Source organism: Gossypium hirsutum, chromosome A11 (genome assembly GCF_007990345.1).
Source record: "Gossypium hirsutum isolate 1008001.06 chromosome A11, Gossypium_hirsutum_v2.1, whole genome shotgun sequence".
NCBI classification, from domain to species: Eukaryota; Viridiplantae; Streptophyta; class Magnoliopsida; order Malvales; family Malvaceae; genus Gossypium; species Gossypium hirsutum.
Window position 1 is genome coordinate 1,579,590 of NC_053434.1, and position 22,490 is coordinate 1,602,079.

At 35.2% G+C, this 22,490-nt stretch overlaps 3 protein-coding genes and 1 pseudogene across 3 annotated transcripts; 1 reads left to right on the forward strand and 3 right to left on the reverse strand.

Moving 5' to 3' along the window:
• The first annotated feature begins 409 nt into the window (after positions 1-409).
• LOC107922978 (RING-H2 finger protein ATL79) lies at positions 410-3,749 on the forward strand. The gene has a single exon (XM_041080491.1). The coding sequence runs from the start codon at positions 500-502 to the stop codon at positions 1,118-1,120; it is 621 nt and encodes a 206-aa protein (XP_040936425.1). The 5' UTR covers positions 410-499; the 3' UTR covers positions 1,121-3,749.
• A 2,253-nt stretch (positions 3,750-6,002) lies between these two features.
• Positions 6,003-7,923, reverse strand: LOC107924631 (60S ribosomal protein L9). Its single transcript, XM_016855159.2, has 3 exons — positions 7,309-7,923; positions 6,392-6,514; positions 6,003-6,283 (listed from the first exon to the last, which is right to left on the reverse strand). Exons 1-3 carry the CDS (start codon positions 7,681-7,683, stop codon positions 6,197-6,199), a joined length of 585 nt encoding a protein of 194 aa, XP_016710648.1. The 5' UTR covers positions 7,684-7,923; the 3' UTR covers positions 6,003-6,196.
• A 1,474-nt stretch (positions 7,924-9,397) lies between these two features.
• On the reverse strand, positions 9,398-16,605 carry LOC107923969 (nuclear pore complex protein NUP98A-like; annotated as a pseudogene).
• Positions 16,606-17,816: 1,211 nt separating this feature from the next.
• Positions 17,817-22,180, reverse strand: LOC107924701 (50S ribosomal protein L11, chloroplastic). Its single transcript, XM_016855259.2, has 4 exons — positions 21,546-22,180; positions 21,284-21,456; positions 21,113-21,176; positions 17,817-18,190 (listed from the first exon to the last, which is right to left on the reverse strand). Exons 1-4 carry the CDS (start codon positions 21,778-21,780, stop codon positions 17,979-17,981), a joined length of 684 nt encoding a protein of 227 aa, XP_016710748.1. The 5' UTR covers positions 21,781-22,180; the 3' UTR covers positions 17,817-17,978.
• Between the last annotated feature and the right edge of the window lie 310 nt (positions 22,181-22,490).

The following is a 22,490-nucleotide window of genomic DNA, read 5'->3' on the forward strand; positions in this document are numbered from 1 at the left end:
ATAAAGAATACAAGGATTTAAGACACATTTAGCCTAAATATAAAGACCACCATATATGATCATATTTAAATTAGAATAAATACCCTTCTTAACCCATAAATATGAAGATAATACATTTCAATGTCCTCTTACATTGACAACAAAACTCATACCAATCGAGTTAAGACTCAATCGGCAAAGAATATGAATTTTTAGAAAACTTTGTTCACACTCTTAGATAATAATACTTGAATTAAATAAAATATTAATCCGAGAAATAATATTGAATGGGTTAAATTGTCATTCTTTATTTAAAAAAAATAAATCAAATCCATAAATAAATAATTAGAACAATTATGTGATTCTTCATGTACTTACATCAATTAATAACGGTGACAAGAAATTGTTAACCCTTAAATGCACGTATGCATTTCTTGATGCTTGCTTGCTTAATAATATATGCCTATAAAAAACATCCCTTCCTTACTTCTCCCACCCAATATTCTCTCTAAATTACCAAATGCGACAACCGCCGGCGCCACCAGTTTCTTCCGGCGAACCGCCGCGAATGTCTTCCACTTCAAACTCAACCTGTAGTCCCAACATTTGCAGGTGGCAACCATACTCGGACTCGAGTGATTTTCAAGATAACGTTGCCATGGTCTTAATCATTCTTTTTTGCGCTTTAATCTGCTCTGTGGTTCTCAACGCCGTCATCCGCTGCTTCTTACGAGGGAATTACAGCGGAACCCGCCGCTCTCGGCGTTCAAGCAACGGCAGTCACCTTCCTCAAACCCAACAAGAGCTTGAGCAGAGGAAGCCTGTCACGGAGGCGGGTGTAGCACGCATGTCGGTGGCTCCGACTGTGGTTTATTCGAATGGGATGAAGCTTGCCGGAGCGGAGGGTGTACCGGAATGTGCTATTTGCTTGTCGGAATTCGTGGAAGGCGACGGAATTCAAGTGTTGGCTAAGTGTAAACATGGTTTCCATGTACAATGTATTCAACGGTGGTTGGCTTCACACTCTTCTTGTCCCACTTGCCGTTCTATTTGTCTTCCTCCGTCGCCGTCACCGGAAGAAACTACCCGTGAATGCGTTGGAGACGGTTCCCAACCGGTGGTGCCGGACCCGGAACCGTAGCAGCTTTGGTTGCTCTTCTTTATACCGTATGTATTTAACATGTTCAAAAGCTTTAACCTCTTTTTTTTTTTTGTTAATTTGTTTTTTCTTTCAAAGATTATTTCTCTGTATTTAACATAATCAAAACTTTACTTTAAGAATTGAAGAACATAAACTGTTGCAATCATGTCGTAAATTACCCAGTATCATGATTGATTAACACCAAATCATATGAATCTTAAAATAAATTAGTAAGAATTCAAAATTAACTTCAATTATTTTGTAAGAAATAGAATTATGTAAAATTAGAATGATTTACACTTCCATATTATTTTTGGGTCGAATTAAAGGTATATATACTACCCACTTGGTCAAGCAGCACTCACGTCTTTTGGTACGAATTCTTGTCCTGTGCACGGTCCGATCAGATAGGATGTTCTCTCTCAAGAGGTTAAATCTCGGTTTGACTCAAGAATAATACTACACTTCAATTTTTTTTTCAGAAAGTCCCCTCAACAAATATGATAAGAGAGCAATAAATTAACATATTCTATTAATTTTTATTGAATAAACATAATAATAAAATTAAAATGGTTTATGTTAAACAAAAACATGTGAAATTTAGAACAAAAATCAGAATACTCAAACATATTAGATAATCCTATAGTAGCAATATCGTTCAGGGTTTAGATTTAAGATTCGAGATTCAAGTTAAATTTTTTTTTCAAAATTATATGTTAATTGACATGAAAAAATTTATTAAAACATCATTAAATAATTAAAAAATAATATAAAATAACGTGACACTCCTGTTTTATACCATTATTTCTCTTATGTTATTAATTAGATGCAATACTTTTAAATTGATATAATTATATTTTTTTCTAAATTTTGTTATATTCTTGTTGTTTTAGATGAGGATCGAGAATTGATTATATTTACTTCTTTAATATTATAATATTCATTTTCAAAATATAAAAATATTAATTATATATTGATGATAATTTTTAATTTTTAAATCAAATTTAGGGAAAGCTAGGATGGTAGGTTATTAGTAAATAATATTTATGTTTTAATTCATAGTAAATATAAAATAAGAAAAGTAAAATATATTACAACATCTAACAATCAAATACTTTGGTATAATAACTTCAATCTTTCGTCCATTATTTTAAATTTTTACATTTTTTAAACATAATTTTTATTTTCTATATTAATTATTTCAAACGTGATAATTTTTTTATTAATTTTTAAATAGAAAAATAAATACGTTTTAATATATTCAAAAACACGATACTCAATCAAAATCATTTTTTAAAACAACGATAGAGGTCGTTTTCTGCCTTGGATATGCACATCTACATTCAATATAATATATAAGGTTTAATACTTGTTTTGGCCCTTGTATTATAATAAAATTTTCACTTCAGTAATTTTACTATTTTTTGGATTACTTTATCTTTTTTTTATTTTAGTTTCGTCTATTGCGTTAATTCCTTGGCCATTTCCGTTAAAAAAAATTTCCCCATGTAGATAAAAATAAAAAGGTTGAAGTGAAAATTTCACTGTACTAAAAGGACCAAAATAAGTATTAAGTCAATTGTTTTAACAAAAATGAAGGGGCTACCGTATGACCAAAGTGAAAATTTCACTATTCCAAAGCCGAAACTAGTATTAAAAAAATTAGGGCAAATTGTATTTAAAGTTACTAAATTACTAGTAAGTTTATATGTTAGTCACTTAACTTCAAAACATTACAAAAATTGTCACTAAACTATTCCAAAATTTTCATTTTAAGTCACTAGACTGTTAAAATCACTGTTGTATGACTTTCTCTATTCGCACCATCTGCACCAATTGAAAATTTTTTTCTCCTACTCTTTTGCAGTTCAATTTTTTTTTTATAAAATAACTTTAAACATCACAAATCTACTAAATAAAAATCCAAATAATTTTCTTCTCTAATCTCCGACGTTGACCATCAAATCAACTTGGATCTAAGGTATGTATTTTTTACTCATTGATGGGTACTAATCCACTGTATTGATTGTTGAATCGTTACTTAGAGCTCGTTAGTCAAAAATAAAAAATAAAAACACCTTAACAACCAGTGACATTTTGTAAGTTTTTATTTAAGTCATTAGACTGTTAATTTTTGTTTTTAAAAAGCTCACCTGGCAAGCTCCAAGCATCATCGATCATTGATGAGTAAAAAAATGTACCTTAGTTCCAGGTCGATTAGACGGTTCAGTGTCAAAGATTAAAGAAGAAAATTGTTTGAATTTTGAGTTGTAGAAGAAAAGCTTTTGATTGGTAGAAGCAATGCAAACATGGAAGGTCATATAGTAGTAATTTTAACAATCCGGTGACTTAAATAAAAACTTTTGAATAATGCGATGATCATTTTGTAACTTTTTAAAATTAGGTGACTAAAATGTAAACTTACTAATAGTTTAGTGAACTTTGGAGTAATTTACCCTTAAACTATATATATAATACCTGAGGTAATGTTCTATGAGAAGCCAAAACTGATGCACGATAATGTTTTTCCGGTGGTGGGACAACCTTAATCTCAATATCACTCGGCATAAGAGCTGAAAGTTCCTTAATGATTCCATCACCCACACCGGGGGCAAGTTTTCTGAAGTCACTGGAAAGGATTATGTTACCAAACAAGTCCTTTTTAGATTAAACATAGTGTTTTAACCTTTTATATATATCCATCTTAACTTTTAATCTAAAATCTATAAACTATAAAATTAATTTTTACATGTTATAAATTATATAAGATAAAATTTTAAAAAAAAAAATCAAACTGAGCTGGACCTTGAGTGTTGAAATCTATGCTTGACTTATATTTTAAACTGAGTTTAATTTTTTAGTTAAATTTATTTTTAAACTTAATATTTTTTGTTAAACCCTCTTAAAATTTGAACAAACGAACTTGAATGAATAACCTGAATTTTGAATGGATATACTTGAATGAATAACCTGAATTTTGAATAGATATACTTTTTATCCGTGGGTGAATCAATTATATCTTGTTCCTACTACTAACCTGTAGTACGCTTGGCAGCATGAAGCGATATCACCGCCGGAATACATGGCCGGAATCTTAAATTTCTCGAACATTATCTAGGCCATTTTCTGCCTTTTGGACTTGGAATTGTGCGGTGCTTCGGTGAGGAGCACGGGATGTTTTTGGGGATCGACATGAAACTCGTTATGGCAAGTGTGATACCAGATTTGTTCGATGTCATCCCATTTGGTAATGAAATCATGTTGATCACAGGGTAATTCAATGTGCAAATACCACTCCAAGCCAGAGCTTCACACCGAAAAGACAGCTTTGTGTTCCATTCCGGCGTGCGGTGGCCGTGCAACGACGCATGGGAAGACAGTCCTAGGAGTTTCTTCACCAGCAAAACCAGCCTGTTTGAGGATAACGAAGTGAGGGTTGGTTGCACAATCTTAGAGTGAAAAACACACAGGCATTAGCAGAAGATAAATATAAAGGAACACAACAGATTATACATGCAAAACAGTTTGAAAATATTATACTTGCAATCAGGGAGGATACGAAGTTGATGGAATCCGAAACTGAAAGCTCGAGGGTGAAGATGATGATGATTTAATGAATGTGCTGCACAACGGAGATAAGATCATTTTCATTGTTTTTTATTCATTAATTTTCAAAATTTACCGACAATATCAAAATTTTGAGTTCATGCTTAGGATAAGATTACATAGAACAAGCACGTATCAGAAGCTTTTCCTTTCTATTGTTATGAATTTTATCTTTTTGGCGTTTAAATTCGGCTTTTTGTTTAGACCGGTTTCAGCTTCGTTATACATTTTACTCTATTCTCTAGACAAATGGTGACATGACAAGCCAACATTGCATGTATGCCATATGTCTCTACACCTAGTCCATATTATTTAATTCAATGGAATTACAAAAATGAACAAAAATATACGATTTTCATGAATTAATATTGTAGAGCAAGTGAGAGAGAGGGAGGAGTTCATTGAGCCGTGGTTCGGTTGGAAATAAATACAAGCCAACAAAAATAAAATTTTTAAAATCAAAAGATGATCAAATCATTAATTCAGTTAATTTTTGTATAATTAAATTAAAAATTTAATTAAAAAATCATAAAAAAATATTAAAAAGACGATTCAATTGATTATTTAAACTAATCCACAACCGATTCCAAAAACATTCAACCAATCTAACCCCTCACTACACCAAATCCAACCGGTCCAAACTGGGAAAAAATGGAAGTGATAATGAAAACGGAATTCAGAAGAAATGAGAACGTAAGAAGGGGATTCCAATACATAATTTTCATTAATTCATTAATCATTTGTAAGCTTTGATTCATTATTGAATTTTGACAGGTATGGGATGGGATCCAAAATTAATGGATGTGAGCAAACAAGTATGGAGAACAACCGTGTCATCACAGAGTATACACTAAGGCATGGCAGAAATATCAAATCAATGGAATCTAATGTCCACATAGGTACAAATACATGGCCGGCCAATAATAAAGCAAACAAGTACTGAGAACAACCGTGCCATCCAAGGGCTATATAATGTCCAACCAACAACAGAGCAAAAAAGGTAGCTAGAACAACCATGTCATCACACAGTTAACACTAAGGCATGGCAGAAATATCAAATCAACGGAATCAAGTGTCAACATAGACATAGATATACACTGAACAAATTACGAAAAATAAACCATCATAGATTATTAGTAAGAATAAGACCAACTTACTGATTAAACTTCAAAATATCCAAGTCGTGATTTCCGGTAACATACTCAGCACGTAAGCAAATTGCAGAAAAATGAGATCCATTGAGGAACAGTTCTATAAATCAACACACAGCTTAAAATGGGGGAATAATTAGAGTACTAAAGATTAAACAGATATCCAAAATTCTCCAAACAAATAAAGATAACATCCTTGTACTCTGTAACAGTTGCAATCCATGGAAACAGGAAAGACAAGACAAAAAACGGAGTCCCAAAATATTACTACGACAAAAAAATAAAGCAGCACTATAACTATGATTCAGGGAGATAGTATTCATTCTTCTTCGGCGACCCTTCCCTTCTCACTAACATAGATACCATCAAGGAACTTTCTAATATCCTTGTTCTTCACATGGCATTTCTGTTCAAAAAGGAACAGATGATAAGATCGTTAAAGCAAAGTTGAAATCTATAAATGAAACATAAATTTGAAACACTTGCATAAAGCAAGCACTCAATGAGAAAGTACCTGGTTTATCAAAGCTGCAGATCGGGATACAAGTTCGATGTCATTACCATCCAAAACAATCTCATCCTTAACCTTCTCGGATCGAACAATGGAAACACCTTCCAACATATCCACCTTACGGACCTGATGTTTACCAACAGAGGATGAGCCATACTAATACAACAACATATAAAATTTAAAAAAGAATATCTCTAACTCTTTAAATAACAATAGCATGACAACTCAAGGGTGGTCGAACCAGTCCAACAAGTTTGATTAAAAAATCATTAAAATTAAAAAATATTAAAAAACCCAATTCAACCACCGGTTCAACCAGTCCATACCATTTCTGGGTCTAACCAGTTCAAAGCCATTCTCCAGACCAGTACGCCGGCTAATTCCCGGTTCAAACATTATTGGAACCAACCAACTTAGAGTAAAACATAAAGGCGCATATGTAAATATATAACCTACAGAAAGTAAGCCAATCCAACCAATCTTGCTTAACAACGGAAAAAAGGCTTTAGGATTTAGGGTTTACTGGTTGATATTATAATGGATTAACAGAAAATAATTCTTAGCAAATTTAGAGTTGTGAATAGAAAAGACTGCATAAAGAAGTTCAGTTAAATTATTAGGCATAAAAAAACACAAACTCTTACTGAAATTGATAGGAATGTATGATTTCGTCGTACTTGAACATGAGAACAGGCAAACATTCAACATAAAATTATTTGAAATCAAAAGCAAAATGAAGATTCATCCAAAGAGTACTCAACATAAAATTGATACGAATACATGATTTCACCATTTTTGTATACTTAAATGGCCAAACATTCAACATAAAATTATCTGAAATCAAAATCCATAAACAAGCTAAAGCATAAACTTAAGCAGATTCATACAAGCACAAAAAAGGAAGGAATAAGAGGGTAGACCTTCTTCTCGCCAAGGAAGTTACGGATCTCGATCGACTTGTTGCCATTAGTGATGGAGGCATTAATCGGAAAGTGAGCGTAGACGAACCTCATCTTGTAACGGTATCCTTTAGTGACACCGGTGATGAGGTTCTCAACGTGGCTAAGAGCTGTACGGATGGCGGCGCTGGTCTTCCTGGAGCCAAACCAAGCCTCGATCCTGAGCTTACGCTTGCCGGTCTCTTCGTCCTTGATGAGATGGAAATCAAGGTTGACGTGCTTGAAGTTGCGGGTAAGCTTACCCCTTGGACCTTCAACCTCGATCACCTTAGCCTTGACCTTAATGCTAACCCCGTCGGGGATGTCCATTGTCTCGGAGGAAAGTATAGTCTTCATTTTCGCTTTGCTCTTCTAGCTTCCTTTCCCGGCTCTCTTTTAGGCGGCTTGGAGAAGTGGTTGGAAAAACCCTAACCCTAGCGCCGTTTTATACAGAAGGTATAATTATTTCACGTTTTAAGAAAATTTTAATTAAATAATTATTTATGAGTTAATATGTAGATCAGGTTTTTTTAGCTTCATTAAAAAATTATAGTCATGTTTTTAGGGTAGGTTACATAATCTTCTAAACAGACCTTCGAGTAAAAATGTGAACAACATTTTCAAATATATATTTAAAATAAAATTATAATATATTAGTAAATTTATTATAAAATGTATTCATGTAAAACTGATAAATTTAGAACATAAATACATGTTTATAAATAAAATATAATAAATAAAAAAAATTATGGTTTGAACTAATTAATAATAACACATGAAATATGTATGTTATTAGAATAAAAAAAATTATTTTAAATTGTTTATCATGATGTTATAATCAATATTGAGTTGGTGTTGAATTAACTTTTAACATCAAGTCAATCAAATACATTATTAATAGAATGCATATAATAAAATTAAAAAATATCAAAATAAAATTTTAGTTGAATAGTAAATTAAATGTTTTTACTAATGCAATTGAGATGGACTTGAATCCCACCATATACATATTTTTAATGATTTTTAAAATGAAAATATTAGAATACCCTCAAATAATATTATTTATTTTAATTACGGAAGGATATTCCCATAAATTTCTAACTAATTTGGTGCTCAGTTGACTCGTAGCACTAACTTAGTCAGGAGTTTAAGTAATAATATAGATGTATAATTAACGGAGATAATAAAGTGTGCATAACAAAATTAAATCGTATGAAAATATTAAATTAAATTTTTAGTTGAGTGGTAAATTAAAGGTTTACTAATGTAATTGGTGTGGATTCAAATCTCACTATATGTATATTTTAATGATTTTTAAAGTAAAAAAAAAAACTAAAATATCCTCAAATAATATCACCTATTTTAATTACGAATGAGCATTTCCGTAATTTTCTAACCAAGTTGATGTCCAGTTAACTCGTGACACTAACTCCTTCAAATAATAGTATAGATTTTTAATTGATATAGTATACATTTTAGGGTTAATATACTATTTGGTACTATATTTTGCTTGAATGTTCAATTTGATACTTAAGGTTTTATTTTGTCCAATTTAATACTCTTGTTTGTCTTCAATGTTTAGTTTGATCCCTGAGTTTTTCTTTTGTCCCAATTAATTACCCATGTTTCTTTTTACTAGAGTAGAGGTCAAATATTTATTGGATCATTCAGTTTGGACACTGAATTGAATATTGAAGCTAAACTTAAGTACTAAATTAAGATAAAAAGGCTTAGATATTAAATTCAACATTGAAACCAAATATAGATATTAAATGGTATAATAATCCAAAATTTTAATCAACATATGAGTAAAAAAGTTTAAATGCAATTTAACAATAAATTTGAAGTTTTCGATCAATTTGCAATTTATTATATATTATTTTTAAAAAATAAAATGAATTAATCAGCCATCATATATTGAAAATATATGTTAGTTTTTTTTTTAAAAAGTAAAGCTTATACATATATATATTTCATTTCATGCTCAAAACCATAACCTTTTTTTTTTCTTTCTAAATTCTAATACACGTCAACTTCGTTAATTAAAAATTCAACGCCAAGAAAACAATTATTAAGACACAAAAATCCGATCTCCCTCTTGACCAACACTTCCCCATTACAAAATGATAAAATGCCAATCCAGAAGTAATACATTGAAAGTTAAAAACGAGAAAGAAAATTACAACAATACAAATACAAACACGCATACAAAAACCAATACTCGAAACACAACACGGTTCAGGTATTACTCTGAACGATTTGGCAATTCCTGTACAATTCAAATCAACCCTTCACGGTGGCCATGGCTTTCTGTGAAGCTCTTCCTTCGAATACAAGTGACCCCATCTTCTTAATCCGGAAAAGCCTACATTTACTAGTGCTCTTTATCTTCACCATCGTCATCTCCATCTTCCAACTTGTATGTGCTGAAGTGATTGACCTTGAACCTCCATTCACCTTTGATGGGATCATAGGAGAGAAACTCAGCTCCTTGCTCCTCTGCCTTCCTCTTAAGCATGTTCTTGTATTTCTCAACTCGTGGCCCTTCTGTATACTGCTGCCTGGTCTCTTTATCGAAGCATTTAATGTTGAGAAGTGTTACCTCAGCAGGTTTATTAAGACCTTGTCCGACAGGAGGTTTCTTGCTGTCATCCAAGTAAACAATCACCTCACGGTTGTTGAATTGGACAAGGGACTCCAGATCAAGACGTCTCACATCGGTCTCACCCAAGAATTTGATGCTTCCATAACCATGCCGCCCAACCACAAAATCCTTTACACGGCGACAGTACCCTGGTTCAGCCCTTTCCTTTGCTGCTAGTTCTTGGATTCGAGGTTCTGTAAAGTAGTCAGAACGGCGGAGCTTTGGCATTAGAGCCTCGATGTCAGCCCCATGCTCATAGACAATAGCTGCTTCACCAGCTCTGTGACCACTGATCGTCCTGTACGAGTCCTCTTTCTCAGTAGAATAATCATCATGGACTCCATTAACCTTTTGGTTACTTCTGATGATATGAATTCGCTCCTTCACAAGGCCATTTTCAGCAGGATTTTCTACAATGATCATACCATTGCAATTTCAGGTAAAAGATAAAATGGCACAATAGGAAATTAAAGGTGATTATAATTCCAGGTAAAAGACACTACTTACCGTCTTTATCCTCAGCGTTGGAGCCATCATTAGAAAATTTGCCTAAATTAAAATGTTGCTCTGAAGAGTCAGCCACAAGGACTCAAAAATTAATGCAATCAAACCATAAAAAAGAATCTCATACAAATTATACTGCATTTTCTCAGTGCAATGAGAATACTGTAATGGTACTAGAAACATGACTTCTTGCAACAGATGGCAATACAATTTTCTCCATAGGCCAATTTGTATCGCATGATTATCTCCATTAGTTGACTGAAATCCATGGGTGTTCGTATGTGGGTGCGTTTGAGAGATATACGGGTAGCATAAAAATGAACTCTCACTACCGACTTCCCAAAGATTATATACTTTTCAAAAGGACTTTAGCAATAGCATTTTGAGAATATCACTAAGAATCTTATATGATTCAAAGCAATAAACTTTTGCCTCTATCTATAAGCCTCTCTTCTAATCTCACAGGGTATGAAAAAAGGATCGCAGATGAGCTTCAAAGCACCTTACCATTCTCATGCGGCGGAGTGGATGCATCCTTCAATGGTGATGCCTTCTCTGCAGAAGCTCTGGAAGGCCAACTTTTTGTGGGACGAATGACCAGAGACCTTGGGTTTTCCCTAGGAATAAAAACAGCATCGGCCTTAGGCACGCAGGGTGTCTCTTCATTATCACTGAAAAATGGAATCTGTAGATATTGATTAACAAATGAAACAATCAAATGTTAGAGAACTCTAACCTCATATCACGAGCAATGTAATAGCATTTTAAATCAGATCAGAGTTACTACTTTCATGAGATGCAGCATCCTCACCTTCGGACTATCATTATTAGGATGATATTTCCTTGTAGGCAACCTAATCCGCCTTTGAGACAGATATCGAGAAGTCAATAAGGGCAATATTCTAACAGGAGCAGGTTTGTCCACAACCTGATAAATTCATTACCAGTCAACCAATTAATACCATTATATTTTATTTCACACAAACATCAATGGCAATAGTAATTACTAGCATGAAGACAGAAAAAATCAGAGAAACATCTAAAAGTAAAAAAGCAGCAGACTCAAACTTGAAGCCTCGATAACTAAAGCAAAGTCAAGTTACAGGCATGCTAGAAATTCCATATTGAACAGATGGGGCAGCCCCAGCCGACCAATTGAGATTTGAGGCATAGCAGGGAGTGTTCCATAGGGGTTTGTAATAGTCAAGGGATGTGCTACAGCAGCACTCTGTGTAGTTGACCTGTCAAACAGAAGAGCACGCAGGATAAGCTCCAAAATATAATCATTCAATTATTTGGTTAACCAAGGACAACTTATTCTGGCATACTTTGGCATTTACGTGTACAAAGGTACAAGAAAAATTATATACCAGTAACGAATATGCATATGTTTGTAGGCATATATAAGGATATGTATTAGAGCAACTGAAAATAGAAAGAAAAACCCAAAGGAAATTACACATACGACAAGCCAATGTTACTCTGACCAAAAATGCTTGAACCACCACCTATAAAGCCGGCAACATCATTAAATTCAGCACTATCAAAGAAAGCTTAAACATTGAATGATAAGACATCTACTACCTGGTTGTGACTGACCAAAATTGCTGAAACTGAAAGCACCACTAGTCTGAGCTGGCTGAAAAGGAGAAGAAAAAGGGGGCTGCACAAACAGTGGAGAAGGAAGCATGTTTTAGGAAAAGACTCAAGCATAAACTTAGAGTATTAAAACATATTAAAGATAGCAAAACTGCTCAAACATATAGCTAAGCATTTTTTTTTCATAAAATAGTTAAAACACATTTCAACAAATAGTCATGACATTTAATCAAATCAGTCCCCATGAACCCTGATCTTTAGATGCATATAGAAACTATCCTCAGGAATTAGCAATTGTGCTTCTTCATTCAACAAAACAAAGGCATCTAAATCTGGAAAGAACAGAGAAACTCTTATTTGGTTCTATATTATTTACGCAATACAAAAGCAAAAAACTGGGTCCTACTGCCAACTAAATCAGACATCTAGGAAGACTAAAATAACCAAAATTAAAGCCTCATTCTATAAACCAAATCACATGAACAAAGGAACACAAATATGATGAAAAGAAGAATGATTGTAAAGATTTCACAAGCTACTTACAGTTGTTGAGCCGAAGGCAGCTGGGCTGCTAGAAGGAGCGAAAGATAGTGAGCTTGAAAACATATTCCCACCAAACCCAGTGGGAGGTGTGTTGAAAATGCTTGTTTGACCAAAATTACTAGTATTCTGTCCAAATGTAGAGGTCAACTGCCCAAAAGCATTGCCTGTCTGCCCAATTGCAGGGGTAGAACTGAACAGGGGGGATGTCTGACTGCTGCTAAAATTTAAACCAGTAGCAAATGTAGGCGTTGTTGCCGGTGCTGCACTAGTGCCAAAAATGGATGACGAAGTTGAAAAGGAAGGAGTGACAGATGAACTAAAAAGAGAAGACCCAGTTCCAAATGTAGGAGTGGAAGATGAACTAAATATTGAAGTTGTCATTGATGAAGTTTGCCCAAAAAGGCTTGATGATGTCGATTGAAAAGGATTTGATGTAGTTGCTGAGGTTGTAAAACCTGTACTATTAAAGGATGGAGGTTTTAGACTAAACGGATTGGAACTTGTGCTGGAAAAAGGATTTGCAGATGTCTGACCAAATGTTGAAGAGGTGCCGAAAGGATTTGAAGGTGTAGTTGACACACCAAAGCCAATCCCTGCAGAAGGCCGAGCAGCTGGATTCGGTCCACCTGAAATTTCAAATTCATACATCAAGGTAGTCAATGTCAAGCAAAGAAAAGAAGAAATTTTAACTGGACAAGTTTTACAATGTTTTACAAAGGTACCTTTATCTCCTAACTGATAATCCTCCGATCTCAACTCCTCGTGACTTTTATCTTTGTAAACAGGCATTGCTGATATTGACTCCAATTTTCCAGCTGGTTGTGTACCACTCCCTCCATCTGCTTCAGTAGTAGAAGAGTACGGAGCTACTCTACTTCCCCCACGTTGACCCCCAAAAGGTGACTGGCCAAAGCTAGTGGTTCCAAATGCTGGTGTAGAAGATTGACTTCCTACATGAGAGTTTAAAAGAATTTTAATTATATACATGAACTTCACAGTGCTCAAAATATGGAAGGCCAGTGAAAATATATACTTCACCCAAACTGTTTTTGAAGTTCATAACTGATCATTCAGACTCACCAAAAGGAGAACTCTGGGCTCCAAATGCAGTGGTTCCAAATGGACTACTACCGAATGCTGGTGTAGACTGGCCAAAAGTTGGGCTAGACCCAAAGCTGAAGGAAGGAGTAGAAGATGCTCCAAAAGCAGGACTGCTTGAAGTGCCAAAAGCAGGTGTGCTTGATGCTCCAAATGTGCCTCCTGTGCCAAAGACTGAGGCATTAGACATGCCAAATGCAGTTCCACTGCTCCCGAATGCTGGACTTCCAGTTGAACCAAAGGCCGGAGTGCTGGTAGCACCAAAGGCAGGGGTGCTTGTGGAACCAAAGGCAGGAGTGCTTGTGGAACCAAAGGCAGGAGTGCTTGAGGCACCAAAGCTACCAAATGCGGGTGTTGACTGCCCAAATGCTGACCCAAAGCTGAATGATGGACTTGAAGATGCTCCAAAAGCAGGAGTGCTCGAACCCCCAAATGCAGGAGTGCTTGAACCCCCAAATGCAGGAGTGCTGGAAGTGCCAAAAGCAGGTGTGCTTGATGCTCCAAATGTGCCACCTGTTCCAAAGACTGGGGCATTGGACACACCAAATGCAGTTCCAGTGCTCCCAAATGCTGGACTTCCAGTTGAACCAAAGGCAGGGGTGCTTGTGGCACCAAAGGCTGGAGTACTCATGGAACCAAAGGCAGGGGTACTTGTGCCACCAAAAGCAGGGGCACTCGTGGCACCAAAGGCAGGGGTACTTGTGGCACCAAAAGCAGGGGTGCTCGTGGCACCGAAGGCAGGAGTACTGGAACCAAAAGGTGCAGAGGAACCAAATATACCACTACCAAATGCAGGTTGTGATTGTTGCGTTGTGCTTCCATAAGGACTTGATTGAGTAGTAGTAGACCCAAAGCCAAATGCAGGCTTCTGACTGAAAACAGAAGACCCTATCCACAAGAAAGGTCATCATTTCAAAACTGAGGAAAATTAACCAACTTACCCAAGAGCAAATGAATAAAAAGTCATCATATGCATATAACTAAAGGCAAATTACAAAAATCTAGCAAATTAAATGTATATTAGAAACAAACAAGAAGCCCCAATTAAAAGGATGATCTCATTCAAGATCATATTTAGGTGCAAAATGAAGAATGAAACAAACAAGCAAGTCTCCAATAGATGAAACAGTAAATTCTTCCATCTCTGCAAAATAAAAAGTGTAACTAAATGCTAACATGAATATATTTATGCATGTACACATGCTTACACATAAGTATAATAACTCAATGATCTATGCATGTGTGACGTTGGAACACTAGGAATAAAGCATCACAGAAAATCAAAAGACTAAAAGGCATTAAAATTTCAACTCATATTCTCTTAACATATTTATCTACAACAGAAGGAATATGAAATGAAGATGAACTGGATTATAATACCAGAAAAGAAAAGAAAAATACAGAAACACTTACCACCAAAAGATGATGATGAACTGCCAAATGCAGGAGTAGAAGAAGATCCAAAAGCAGGCATGGAACTTCCAAAAGCTGGAGACGATGAAGCACCAAAGGCAGTTGTTGAGGAAAAGGGAGAAGAAGATTGGGCTGAGCCAAACACTCCAGTAGAAGTACCCCCAAATATTAAACCACCTATTTTGGGATCCAAAAGGGGTAATGCTACCAAAGGAAGGTTTTGGAGCAAATGGATTGCTATTTGCATTGTTGGTCTGGCCAAAAACAGATTGGGCAGCAAATGGGCTACTTGATGATTGCCCAAAAGCTGTTTAATATGTTTCTAACAATTAATTAATTTCCCAAAAACAGAAAGTTCACAAGTAAAAACAAATTCATTCTCAAAAAGGATAACATGTAACATATAGATAAAAGATAACAACAAAATTTAAACACAAACGGAAAATTACAAGCATAAATATCACAAACAAAGCACAAATAGTTGGCAAATAACAAGCACAATGATTCGACTAATCATTAAAATATTATGACTAACAACAGATCAAAAAGCTAAACACCCTACTCAATAGTTAACCCGCAAGATACTGGTAAACACTTAAAAGCAAAAGGTAACAATAATCTATGGATATCACAGCAAGCAAAATGCAACAAAGAATCCTAGACTCGGAATTCCAAAATTACTAACTAGCCACAAGCTCCAAGTTTTAATTAAGAACAGAAGCTAAATCATACATTCATCGAAAAAATCAGCTCAACGAATCAAATCAAAAGAAGATCTCCAGAACATTTTCCACCGGATTTAATAAATAAAACTACAAAAAACACTTACGGCTAGATGAACCAAACATCTTCGTTTATATATAGCTCTTCACTTCATAGCTCGTCCTTGATCACATTTAAATCAAACAAACACGAAAAAACTATATAATAAGTAATAAATCAATAAACTCCATGCGAAATTTGAATGCGATAAAAATAAATCAAAACGCAGTAAAACATTAAGCAACGAAACCAAACTTCGGATCCATCGAAGCATTAGAGAGAGAAGAATATACCAATGTGCTCAATGCTTCAACGAAAAAGGCTTAGCTATAGAATGTACTTTCCAATTGCGAGACCTATTATGTGCATATGATTAATAAATGAATAAAGAAAGAAAGGGAAATGTGATAGGTAGCGCGTAGGAATGAGCAGTGAAACAGTGGGGAGTGCGAGAGAAAAAGGTTAAAGAAGGGAAATTAGGTTTTGCAGAGAAAGGAAGGGAAGGGCTATATTGGGATCGATCTAAATCGGGGGAGATTAGAAGATTATTGTGTCGGAGAGATAAAGAGCCCCGGAATAGAAAGGGTGGGACGAGAGAAAGAGAGAGACGAAGAACCCCGAATAGAGCGACGAAGGGGAGGGGGTTCGTAGGGTCGGGTGATTCACGTAGCGTTGTTTTCAAGTCCGGATGGATAGTTTTTCATTTCGTAGCGTAGCGTTTTTCGGCTTTGTTGGGTCGTAATATTTACTTGGCTATTACTGTGTCTAAAAATAAACTTACCTTTGTATTGGTAGTAGAATTAATTAGATCATTTATTGATTTAATTTGTTAAATTGATGCATGGATTCAATTACATAAATTAATAAATAATTATAGTTTATAAATAATTTGATTTTCAATTTTTTTTCTATTTATAAATAATTTGATCTATAAATAATCTTATGATACTGGTCAAATTAATTAGATAATGAAAATTGTAAAGTTTTTAAAGCTAAATCAGTGATCAAACTAGTCACACAATTGATTTTCGAAGCAACATATTTTTCCAATTTGATTGAATAATGTTATAAAACATTTCAAAAACCCGAAATTCGACCTAATCACATGAAAAGGAAAGCCGTCACAAACGGTCATTTCGCCGCCACCATCTCGCCACCTCGCAGATGATCACCTCGCCTCACCATCTCACAAGGTCACAAACCGACTGTCACTAACACCATGTCAGGTGTCATCTCATCTCCTCGTGAGAGAAGACACGTTTCAAGGTATGTATTCAGCCTGAGGGGGTGAACGTGTCTTGCACATGGCACCTAGTGGTCCCCTAATACGTATATTGAGGAACAATGTCTTATAAATATGAAAAAGATGCTCCTAAGAAAAGAGAACAAGAGAGAACCTCAACAAATAAATTATTAAAAATAGAAAAAACCGATTCAACTAGTTCGACCAATCCAACCAATAAACCCTTATTTCAAAGCAATACACTAATTTATTCTCAATCCAACAACCGATCTGATCCAAATTTGAAAATTGTGGAGCATGTTAAAGCCTCAAATACACTGCATTTAAACATGAAGCATGTTTAAATTTACACGAATCAAATTATAAACACAAATGTTGCTCTATGATTTGTACACACAAATTCCTTATCTAATATACGAGAAATTCAAAATGAACTTAGTTGATATAATAATGGTACTTTTTAGTTGATATAATAATGGTACTTTATTACCTAATTAAAATTAAAACATTTTTAGGTTCAAGATCAAGTTAGAATAAGGATACAATTAACCCATTTACGACGGCCGGCAATGGCAAACTTAGAACATCAAACAGTTTCAAATCAAACCTCTAGATGGAATCCTAACTCACTCGTCGGCAGAATCGAGCTCGAAGAAAGGGAAGAGATTTACCAACAAAGCATAGTAATCAATCAAGAGACTATACGAAAAAATAATTAAAATACAATACAAACATGTATCAAAATCTAGAGGATTTTCTAATGAACTTACACTTATAGGGTAAAATGGCAATATGGGGCAAACATAGTACTAGCAAATATTGAAACAAATAACAAAAAGTAAGCAACTACAGAACCAATTTTTTCTTTTTCGGTTCGAGAACCGGTGGATCGATGTCAATTCCCATATTAGCAGCTGTCCCAGCGATAATTCTCATAGCCGACTCAATGGTTGTACAATTCAGATCAGGTAGCTTTTCAGTAGCGATTGCACGTAATTGATCGATCGTGATCTTCCCCACTTTCTCTTGTTTCGGGTCCTTGGCACCTTTCTCCACTCCTAAAACACCATAAAATGTAATAATAGCCAATTTGCATTATAATTCGAAGAAAGTAAGAAATGATAGCCAAAAATTGTTCTCTTATGCGCAAGTTACTCATGCAAGGAATCTGCTACTACGGTGACTATTCTGGGACAAGATGGTTAAAACTTTCAATCATCTTGATCAAATGCAGCATGCCTAAGACGATCAACCACAACCTACCATGTTCGTATGACTAATAACCAGTAAATTAGTCATTAATTAATGGCCCGTAGAAGATGTATCCATTAGACCGACATCGGTTAATCCATATACAATGACAGGGAACAAGGTTTACGTAAAGAGAAAAGATCGGTGATATCGAAGCATCAGTCACACTGTGAAAATCTTTATACCAACATGCAAATAAATCTAGCTTCACATAAACAAACATCTTACTCGGACTCAAGTGGGAATGTTGTATACGGGTATATGCCTAACATAGGTAGGTAAGGTCAATTTTCTCTAAGTTTCTTCATGTGTTTCTGTTATGCGCCTTGGCGTAGGATCTAATCACAGGTCTAGACGAGAAAGACTTCTTGCTTTGACCTATGGTTACTCAAAAGGTAGATTCGTCCTTGACTGAACCCCCTCTCAAAATAACGTTTCTTTTGATAGAATAATTGCTTACCTCTTTATTTCATATTGACAGCCTTTTATAGACTGTTAATGACAAAGGAAAGAGTCCTAATTGACATAAAATAGAATTTCTAACTTAGAGTTTATGAAGGAAATAAAAACCTAATATAATAGATAAGTAAAACTAAAACTCTTAGTAAAACCTGATATATAATAAATAAATAAAACTAAAAACTCCTATTGCAATTAAAGTGTCCATATCATTACCCCCTTCTTGGAATTGAGCTTGTCTTCAAGCTCAAATTCAAAATAAACTTCAAAACTTATCCAAAATCATCTATCTCATCATCATCTTGCTTGCTTTCAACATCTGGTACTTCTATCTAAAATAACCTTTTACATTTGTGTCCCATGGAATAAGACTCGTCACAATTATAACACAGCACTTTAGCCATTCTTTCCGCCATTTCTATCCGTGTCAATCTCTTAATAAATGGTGCAGAAGAACCTATTTTGCCGTTGTTCCCTGTTGGTTCTATTGTTTGTCCCCCTCCCTTTGCAATGTTCTGAGTTGTTGGAATGATTGAATTGTTGTCGGTGTTTTGGGAAGTTGACCAATTTAGATTGGTTTGAGATAACATCTTGGAAGAGACTTTTTGTTTATGTTCCAAAGCTCGAGCCATATTCATTGCAACTCCAAGGTTTCCCGGTTGTTGCATCTCAATATCAATTCTAAGTTCTTCTACCAATCCAGCAGTAAAAAGGTTTACTTGTTGTCAAGGATTAAGATCAGTAGTCCTAGCGAGTAGTGATTGAAATTGGCGTTGATATTCTTCTACCGTTCCAGTTTGTCTCAAGTTTGCAAGTTCCCCCAAGGGGTTATTACTCATAGGTGGCCCAAACCTAATATGACAACACTCTCTGAAGCGTTCTCAATCCAGATTTGCCTCCTCTTCTTCGATTTAATCAAACCATAATTGTGCCTCTCCTAAAAGATGGAATGAAGCTAGGCCGACTTTGTCTTCTTCGTTGGTCCGTTGATTGCCAAAAAAAATTTCACATCTTTTTAACCATCCTAAAGGATCTCCAACCCCATCATAAGTGGGAAATTCCATCTTAGAGTATCGTGGCACCATGCCCCCACCGTGTTGCGAATCTGAATTTCTTTTCTTGCCTCCACTGCTGCCTTGTTCTTCATTATTTTTTCTGAATCCCCTTTCGTTATCTTTTGGACCGAAAGAGATAACATCGCCACCTGCTCCTCTAACGCTTGTTGCCTTGTAGCCATTTGTTCCATGAATGCCTCCAACTTGGCTGTCAAAGTTTTTTCGTCACCCGTGACAGCTGGCTCCGATACCAAGTTGTTATGCGCCTTGGCGTAGGATCTAGTCACAGGTCTAGACGAGAAAGACTTCTTGCTTCGACCTATGGTTACTCAAAAGGCAGATTCGTCCTTGACTGAACCCCCTCTCAAAATAACGTTTCTTTTGATAGAATAATTGCTTCCCTCTTTATTTCATATTGACAGCCTTTTATAGACTGTTAATGACAAAGGAAAGAGTACTAATTGACATAAAATAGAATTCCTAACTTAGAGTTTATGAAGGAAATAAAAACCTAATATAATAGATAAGTAAAACTAAAACTCTTAGTAAAACCTGATATATAATAAATAAATAAAACTAAAAACTCCTATTGCAATTAAAGTGTCCATTTCAGAGTCCTTGGAGGGAGCATATCTCCCTACTCATGTCCCAATATATTGAACATAAGTATACAACACAGGTACTTAAAAAAAACCATTTTGTCTGAAGCTAGAGATTTCAATTGCATGCCATAAACATAGAAGCCATTTTTGTTTACCTTGAACAAGAACATTGTTGAGGGAAGGTCGCTCTATGGGCCGGTCTCGGACCCTCAACAGAGATATTATTTCCGAGTTGTCTATGCTCAGTTTTAGCCCCGGATTTTGTCTCCCTACTCCGGGGAGAGCCCTAGCGAACCCCACCAAGACCAAATGCTAAACATTTCCTTAGTGGACTAGGTGCAATTCCATGAACCCCTATGGGCTCTGCTCGGAGTAGGGAGACAAAACCTGGCGCTAATACCAAGTATAGACACCTCGGAAACAATTCCTCCGTTGAGGGTCCAAGACCGGCCCAGAGAGCGACCTCCCCTCAACAAACATAAATACAAGCAGTAACATATGGAAGAAAACACTGAATTATCCCTTACACCAAACATAAAATCGCACCATGTTTAAAGAAAGATGCTAATAACTTTGAATGTTCATTGATGAGTGACATAACAGAGAAATATACCTGCTGCCTTCAGTAACAAAACAGAAGCAGGGGGTGTCTTCAAAATGAAAGTAAAGCTTCGGTCCTGGAAAGTAAATAAAGAAAAGGAAATTATCACCATTATTGATTTTAGCAAAAAAAAAAAGGTTCAAAAACTGAAGAAATGATTAAAAACAAATAAAGAAAACCCACATCGTAGACAGTAATTTCGACAGGGATAACATAACCAACTTTATCAGCAGTTCTAGCATTGTAATCCTTACAGAAGGCCATTATATTTACACCCTTTGCTCCAAGCGCCGGTCCGACAGGCGGCGCCGGTGTCGCCTTGCCTGCCTCCAGAGCTAATTTTATCAGCCCAACCACTGCAAAAACACATAAAATTAGAATAAATTTAAGGAAATTCAAAATTGGGTATCGAATAATAAGGAAAGACATGAACAAATCTAAAAACCTTTCTTGGCTTTGCCACCCGGTTTAGGAGGAGCCATGGCGATAACAGTTAAGAACCTTGGAGTTGAAGAGACGAATGGGGGTTGTTTTCTGTTGAGGAATTGGAGAGAAATGTTGGGGTTTGAAGATAAGGTGGTGAGTGAAGGACAAAGAGAAGATGAAAGTTTGGCATTGTCGATGGTTCGGGGTGAAAATGAAGAGCTGAGGTGATGGAAAGTGGATAAAGAAGATGCCATTGATGAGGCTAAATGAAAGAGAGCAAAAGTTTCAGAAAATGAACAAGAAGAGCTGCTAAATCTTTTTGGATAAAACCCAGAATTTCTATCTTCAAAATTTTCATCCTAATTTTCGATTGGGCTTCCATTTTTCAATTGGAGCTGGGTTTCACTCTGCAAACAATTCTCTTTTTTGGGCTCATTTCTCTATTCTTTTTGCATCTTTAAAAGTTACATAAAAAAATTTAAAAAAAAAAAGAAGAAGAAAAGCGTAATTTAAGATTTCTTTTTTTGGTAAAATTGGCTCTTATAAGTCTAAGTGCTTGAAATGAAAATAAAATGACATGATTTTATATGAGTTGGCTTAGATAAAAGATTGACATTTGAACGGTTTGGTTGGTTTGTTTGAACGGTATTCGGTGAAATGTATAGAAATTCACAGTATTCTAATACGTTGAACTTATATTGAATTAGTTTATTGGAAATCATTAAATGACTTATTTTGATATGAAATGTTATGTGTTTGGGTATGTTTTTAAGTGATTATGTTGGATGGTTTAATTCAAATTTTGAAAGAGGTATCAAATTATTCATTTTTACTAAAAACGGGGTTTTCATCTGAATGATTATTTTTCCTTGTCACAACGTCGGCTGACAACTTGTGACATCGCAACGTCAAGAGGCTTGACATTGTGACGTGACAAACTATTTGATGATGTCACGACGTTGAT

Excerpts from the sequence above, each read along its gene's own strand:
- LOC107924701 (XM_016855259.2), bottom strand. The coding sequence starts at position 21,780 with ATGGCATCTTCTTTATCCACTTTCCATCACCTCAGCTCTTCATTTTCA. Across the intron at positions 21,177-21,283 it reads TCGAAATTACTGTCTACGAT|GACCGAAGCTTTACTTTCAT; the intron begins GTGGGTTTTCTT and ends TTTACTTTCCAG. Across the intron at positions 18,191-21,112 it reads TTTGTTACTGAAGGCAGCAG|GAGTGGAGAAAGGTGCCAAG; the intron begins GTATATTTCTCT and ends ATGGTGTTTTAG.
- LOC107922978 (XM_041080491.1), top strand. The coding sequence starts at position 500 with ATGCGACAACCGCCGGCGCCACCAGTTTCTTCCGGCGAACCGCCGCGA.
- LOC107924631 (XM_016855159.2), bottom strand. The coding sequence starts at position 7,683 with ATGAAGACTATACTTTCCTCCGAGACAATGGACATCCCCGACGGGGTT. Across the intron at positions 6,515-7,308 it reads ACTTCCTTGGCGAGAAGAAG|GTCCGTAAGGTGGATATGTT; the intron begins GTCTACCCTCTT and ends GGTAAACATCAG. Across the intron at positions 6,284-6,391 it reads CTGCAGCTTTGATAAACCAG|AAATGCCATGTGAAGAACAA; the intron begins GTACTTTCTCAT and ends CTTTTTGAACAG.